Genomic DNA, 7,160 nt, shown 5'->3' with positions numbered 1-7,160 from the left:
GAGATATATGTATGATAAGGGAAAGAGTTGAGATGAATGTGTCCAAAATGCATTGTAATTAATTTTCACTTAATACAGAATTTTTCCATTTAAAACATTTTAATAGAAATATTTAAAGGTAAGTAGTTTGAAGAGGGTTGTGGAAGAGAGTGTGGAGATGGATGAAGGAGAATTAAATAAAATAACCAGTGTCTAAGAAAGAATATCATGACACCCAAAGCAGATGTCTTAAAGGCTAGTAGAGGGTGTTAGTCCACCATTAAACCTGGCAGATTAAGTGGAATCAGATGGAAAGCCAGACTAACAAGAATCCCATTTTCTGTATCCATTCCTCTGTTGAGGGGCATCTAGGTTCTTTCCAGCTTCTGGCTATTATAAATAAGGCTGCTATGAACATAGTGGAGCATGTGTCCTTCTTACCTGTTGGGGCATCTTCTGGATATATGCCCAGGAGAGGTATTGCTGGATCCTCCGGTAGTACTATGTCCAGTTTTCTGAGGAACCGCCAGACTGATTTCCAGAGTGGTTGTACAAGCCTGCACTCCCACCAACAATGGAGGAGTGTTCCTCTTTCTCCACATCCTCGCCAGCATCTGCTGTCACCTGAATTTTTGATCTTAGCCATTCTGACTGGTGTGAGGTGGAATCTCAGGGTTGTTTTGATTTGCATTTCCCTGATGATTAAGGATGTTGAACATTTTTTCAAGTGCTTCTCTGCCATTCGGTATTCCTCAGGTGAGAATTCTTTGTTCAGTTCTGAGCCATTGCATACACTAGCAAGATTTTATTGAAAGGACGCAGATGTAGCTGTCTCTTGTGAGACTATGCCGGGGCCCAGCAAACACAGAAGTGGATGCTCACAGTCAGCTAATGGATGGATCATAGGGCTCCCAATGGAGGAGCTAGAGAAAGTAGCCAAGGAGCTAAAGGGATCTGCAACCCTATAGGTGGAACAACATTATGAGCTAACCAGTACCCCGGAGCTCTTGACTCTAGCTGCATATATATCAAAAGATGGCCTAATCGGCCATCACTGGAAAGAGAGGCCCATTGGACTTGCAAACTTTATATGCCCCAGTACAGGGGAATACCAGGGCCAAAAAGGGGGAGTGGGTGGGCAGGGGAGTGGGGGTGGGTGGATATGGGGGACTTTTGGTATAGCATTGGAAATGTAAATGAGTTAAATACCTAATAAAAAATGGAAAAAAAAAAAAAAAGAATCCCAGATACCAGCTTGCATGCTTCTACCTCAATATGTAAGTTGGAGAGTAAATGAAAAATACAGAAGCTCCAAAATTAAACCCTCCCACAAGGACACCCTAACACATGTTCCTGTACACATACATATACACATGGACTCATGCAACACACACACACACACACACACACACACACACACACACACACACACACCACAATGTCAGAAATATAACAGAAGAGTAAAAGAACAATGAATTAAAAAACTTTGCAAAGATCCGGCGAAGAAGATTGATTGCCATCATGCCCGGTTGAAACTTACTGAATCTTAAAGAAATAGGTACACTACTAATGATCACATTGTTTATAATGGTCAAGTTGTAAATACAACAAAATATCCATCGTTATCTGAATGCTGGTAAGAAGTATCTGTTTCTCTTGAACTTTCTGTCTTCCTCTTTCCCCTCCCTGTTTCTTTTCTTGCCCATCTTCTTACATATCTTTTTCTCCTTTACTCCACTCACACTTTCCCAGGAACACTGCCTCACATGTGATCAAGACAAAAGCACAGAACATACGGAAATCATTTTGTAGAATTTATTCATTTAGTTCTTCGATGATATACATTTTTTAAACATAGGTTGAGAGTTAAATTTAAAATCATTTTACAGAGTATGGTGAAGATAACATAAAACAGGATCATGGTCCAAATTCATATGAGGAATTAGATGACCATGTTAAATTTCAATTATAACTTATATATATGTGTCCTAAAGTGTTAATTTTGAAGACATTTTTGTGTCCCTGATGTGAAAACACATGAACATCCTTCTGGTTAGGAAGGCTGGGTCTCTACATAAGGTCCTCAGTAGAAGCCATAAGACCAGTATCTTCCACAGCACAGTGGACGGCAACAGCCATATCCATAGCCACCATAGCCACAGCCATAGCCACAGCCTAGGCCACCATAGCCATAGCCTAGGCCTCCACAGTAGCTGCCATAGTAACACATGGTGTCAGGAGTGGAGTGTTCAGAGGAAGACAAGCAGTAGGTTTCTGGAATCTGGATGGAAGCACCTGCTAAGCGCCTTTTATACACCTGGGTATTGGTGACAAATCCCACAGGCATTATGACGTCACACAAGTCTCTACTGTGCTTCAGAAAACATCAGGGTGCCACAGTTTACTGGCCAACAACACTGCATAACTGAGATAACTGTGCTCATATGTTAGGATCCAAGGTCAGATCATGAGGCTTCACCAGGAAAATCTGGATCGAGTTTCATTCTATAGAGAGATTATTGAATACTCATGAATGTCTACTGTGCCCCAATACAAATGACTTTAATCTCTTTCTCCGGTTTATGTCTGTTTTGCAGTTTTCCATTCTAAAGCCTTTTTGTTTTCCTTGCTTTGCTTTGTATTGTAAAATAAGTATGTACTCTCTAAGTACTTGTGATGAAAAATGATTTGGTTATTTGCTATGTTATTAGTAACTTGATGACAATATAGGCATAAGCATATTTTGGATTTATTTTAAATTTTTCTAATCCAATATACTCTTTCATATATTCTTACTATTTTTTGTATGGTAATTCTACTGATCCATGAGCAGAGTAAATCCTCCCATCTTCTTAAATCTTATTCAATTTCTCATTTGTATATCTGTTTTGTGCCACTTATTATTTAATTTTTATTTTATTATTATGATTCTGTGGAATAATTTGAGATCAGGTTCTATGGTAGTCCTGGTATTTTCCTTTATGCTTAGTTTGTTTTGGCTTTTAGAGAGATCCTGTGCCTTTATTTAATCATTAGAATTGTACTGTCTAGTTCTGGTCAGAATAAAATTGGAATTTTTATGTTGATTTCATGAAATCTGTACATTGCTTTAGTGAGCATATTATTTTTCTTTTTAGTAATCCTTAAATCCATGAACAGGATACATGATTCTATATTCTAGTTTATTCTTGAAATTATTTTCTTCATAGAAAATGAACACTACCGATCATTATGTTAAGCTAAGCAAGGCAAACTAAAGGAGTCAGATCACTTGTAGCTAATGGGCCTTTAGCAATTTTTACTGGTGTAAATCATTTTTTCTTAATGATGTCCCTTCTGTTAGGCTGACAACACATAGAGTGGGCTTCAATTAGCAGGTAAGACGGGCAATACAAATTGGATTGAGGGATGGGAATTAGACAGCAATAGTAATCTCAAATTTGTTTGGGAATAGAGATGGTGTCTTAGAGCCCTCATTGGTATGGGAAACACCACGAACAAAAGCAAGTTGAAGAGAAAAGGGTTTTTGGCTAAACTTCCCCATCACTGTTCATCATTGAAGGAAGTTAGGATAGGAATTCAAACAGGGACGGATTCTGGAGGCAGGAGTTGATTCAGAGGCCATGATGGGCTACTCTTACAGGCTTGCTCATTATGGATTTCTCAACCTGATTTCTTATAGCACTCAGGACCACAAGTCCAGAGTTGGCACTACTTTCAATGGACTATGACCCTCCATCACCAGTAATTAATTAATAAAATGCCCTATAGGCTTGCCTACTTCCCTGTTTTATGGAGTCATTTCCTTAACTGTGTTGAAGTGGCTCATTCCTATCATATGGCTTCAGTTTGTGTCAAGTTGATACAAACCCTTAGTATAATTGACCCATGTCAACTTGACGAACATATGTCTGTTGAACCACAAACTCTCCTTATATATTTATCCCCAAGACTCACAAAAAAACCCACAAATAACTTCAAAATTCTTAATGTTTTTACAGATTCAAACACATTAAAAGTTCAGTCCCTTAATATATGAAATGTTTGTATTTTTCTAGAATCTCTTTGAAGTGTTGAAAAAAAATCTGTCAATTGTGAGCTTTTGTAAAAATAAAATTAAATTGAATAAATTCTTATTTGAAAATGGAAGAACTAGGGCACAGTCACAATAAGATAAAAGCAAAATAATATACCAATAGTGTAAATGACACACTGTACAATGTCTAGAATCTAGTTTCATTCTTTTTAGCCCCTCCATGGGCTTGGATCATTTCTCTCACTCTGCCCTGTGAACCACGTACAGCTTGTTTTTTACGGTTGGGTAGGATCTACTATACTGCTTCTGCTGTTCTTGGTGGTTGTGCCATGGTAATGGAATCCCCATCCCCTTCCCTCTAACAAAGTTGCTATCAGTATTGGGGTATTGATGTGACAGATTTAACCATGGTGCTTGTTCACAAAATATAGTCCTTAGATTCACAAAGAAGGTGAATACTTTAAGAGACACTTAATAGGCCTTCTTGGTATGAGTATGGAAGATAGTGGTGCTAAAAGTAATATGAATTATGACTGCCTAGCTCGAGAAATTTCTCAGAAAAAATTCATAAATGGCCTAGAGGCCGCTCTTGTAGTTTTTTTTTTTTTTTTCAAATAATGTGAGTGCTTTTTGCCTTTCATAATTTAGCTGAGGACGAATTCAAGACTTTTGGATAAATGGTGTTGCCAAAGGAGATTTCAAAATAGCCTAGCTCTTATTGTCACATAGGTATTAGTTTTATGAAGATTTACAAAAATGACTGCCAGTAATGAAGGTGATAAAAAGTTTTAATCAAAACCTGATGCTAAATGCAATAAACAAGTAGTAACCTCGGAGAAAGATGGCACCAGCCAAGCTTCTAACTTGTGAAATGAAATGAAATAACATCATGAGCAGTGATGGAAAATAATCAGAAACAGAAAGCTGTTGAAATATAATTGAATAAGGTGGTCAAGTTCCAACCCCAGCAAGCAGTATAGCTTGGCAGTTTTGGCTATGTAGTTCTGGCTTTAGAGCCTAGGATGCAAGAAAGCTATTTTGGATTTTTTTTTCTTTTCAACTAAGGGAAGCTGCTAAGGGCAGACACGTCCCTCAATTGAAGCATAGAAAGTCCATTGTGGAAAGCTATGAAAATGAGTTGTATGGGAGACCTCCACAGTGCTGGTGATGCCAGAGTTTTAGGATCACTACCGAGGAGAGCTCCAGACTGGGTATAGGACCTTCCCAAGGGAAAGAAGTGTGTTTAAGTCAAATAAACGGATAGAAGTTGGAGACCTGGGGCGTTCTTCGACCCCAGACATGAGTATGCAGAGCTTAGTATTTGCCCATCTGGTGTTTGACTTCCCTTGGCATAGTATTTCCTCACATACTCATTTATATCCCCTTTAGAATGGTAAGGTATATTCCGTGCCATTGTATCTTGAAAATATGTGATCTGCTTTTTATTTTGCTCTCAAAGGTTTTACAGTTAAGAGATTGCCTTGAGTCTCAAAAAAGACTTTGAATTTTGGAATTTTAAACAGTATTGAGATTATGATAGACTACGGGGACTTTTGAAGTTGAACCTAATGTATATTACATTATAATTTGGCTATAACTGGAATGTGATGGTTTCAATGACTATGCCATATAGGTTCATAGAGTTGACTACTCGGCCAGTAGGGTCTGGCATTGTTTGAAAGGAATAGGAGGTGCAGTCTTGTTGGAGGAACTGCATCACTGGGGATGGGCTTTGAAGTTCAATAGTCCATGCAAAACCCAGAGTCTCCCTTCTGCTCCCTTCTGTGCTTAATTTTAAATTTTAGTTTTAAAGTTTAAAATTAAGCACATTTCTTGGTTAAAAGGAAAATGTTAACTATAAAATTTATTGTCAAATTGCCTATAACAGCCAAGTTATTACAACATGAAATGTCCATCCACAGATGTATGCCAAGAGGATATGCTTATTTCTCTCTCTCCATAACCTCCTCGCCTCGCCTCGCCCCACCCCGCCCCGCCCTGCCCTGCCCCTCCTCTCCTCTCCTCTCCTCTCCTCTCCTCTCCTCTCCTCTCCTCTCCTCTCCTCTCCTCTCCTTTCCATGTTCATTCTCCATGCCCATCTTCTGAAATATCTTACTCTTCATTACTTCCCTCCCTCTTTTCCAACCTCCCCTGTGATCATGTAGATACAAATACAGAAATTGTTTTGTTCTGTTTATGCATTTATTTACTTGATAATTCAAATGTTTTATGCAAATATTGAGTTATTGTTAAAAACATTTTTAAAAATCATTATGAAGATAAATGTTTGTATAAGCTCTTTTGTTGATGATGACTGTCCAGCCTAAAGTGAAACATTAGATGGGCATTTTGTGTTTCAATTATTTTTCAGATATTTTGGTACAAAGTTAAGTGTTTTTGAAGAGATTCTCAAGTCCATCCTGTGAAAATTCTTGGAAGCACTTCCAGTCAGCAAGGCTGGGTATATACAGAAATTCTTCAATAGAAGCCACAGCAGCAGTATCTTCTACAGCACAGTGGGCTGCAGCAGCCATAACCATAGCCACCATAGCCTCCATAGCCACAGCCATAGCCACAGCCATAGCCATAGCCTAGGCCACCATAGCCATAGCCTAGACCTCCATAGTAGCTGCTGTAGTAACACATATTGTCAGGAGTGGACTGTTCAGAGGAAAACAGGCACTAGGTTCCTTGAGTCTGAATGTCACCATCTGCTGAGCATCTTTTATATACCTAGTTCTTTGACAGGGAAAACCACAGGCATTGTATTGTCACACATCTATGCCCTCTGCTTCCGAAAACACAGTAAGTGCCATGTTTTATTAGATGAACTAACAAGGTTGCTGCATCACTGACATAATTATGCTCTGTGTCAGGAGCATGTTCAAATCATAGGTGTCAGGATCAGGGTCTGCTTTTATTTTCAAGACTACCTCATTCTAAATTTAGTTTATTGTGTACATATGATCCGACCCTGTTACACCATACAAATAAATCAGTTGTCTACTTTTAGTATCAGTTTCCTTTACAAAACTTCATAGGTAAAATTCTTTGTGTTTTCTCTCGTTTTGCTTTTTTGTTATTATAGAGTATATCTTATCTCTGTGAATACATTTCCAGGGCCTTGCTAATCAAGCATGACCTG

General features: G+C 38.4%; 1 protein-coding gene across 2 annotated transcripts; it reads right to left on the bottom strand.

Annotated features, from left to right (window-relative positions):
• Nucleotides 1–2,033: 2,033 nt before the first annotated feature.
• Nucleotides 2,034–6,661, bottom strand: Gm34566 (predicted gene, 34566). 2 transcript variants are annotated; one of them, XM_006523127.2, is made up of 2 exons: nucleotides 6,595–6,661; nucleotides 2,034–2,154 (listed from the first exon to the last, which is right to left on the bottom strand). In XM_006523127.2, exons 1-2 carry the CDS (start codon nucleotides 6,659–6,661, stop codon nucleotides 2,063–2,065), a joined length of 159 nt encoding a protein of 52 aa, XP_006523190.2. In that variant the 3' UTR covers nucleotides 2,034–2,062. The 2 variants fall into 2 exon arrangements, with proteins under 2 accessions (XP_006523190.2, XP_006523189.1); XM_006523126.2 differs by lacking the exon at nucleotides 2,034–2,154 and having other exon boundaries at nucleotides 6,494–6,661.
• Nucleotides 6,662–7,160: the final 499 nt, after the last annotated feature.

This window comes from Mus musculus, chromosome 16, assembly GCF_000001635.26.
Source record: "Mus musculus strain C57BL/6J chromosome 16, GRCm38.p6 C57BL/6J".
Taxonomy (NCBI): domain Eukaryota; kingdom Metazoa; phylum Chordata; class Mammalia; order Rodentia; family Muridae; genus Mus; species Mus musculus.
Note: the sequence above shows the minus strand (reverse complement) of the source record. Positions and strands in the feature narration are given on the sequence as shown.

Bases quoted from the DNA above. Each gene is read 5' to 3' on its own strand.
- Gm34566 (XM_006523126.2), bottom strand. From the start codon at position 6,661: ATGTGTTACTACAGCAGCTACTATGGAGGTCTAGGCTATGGCTATGGT.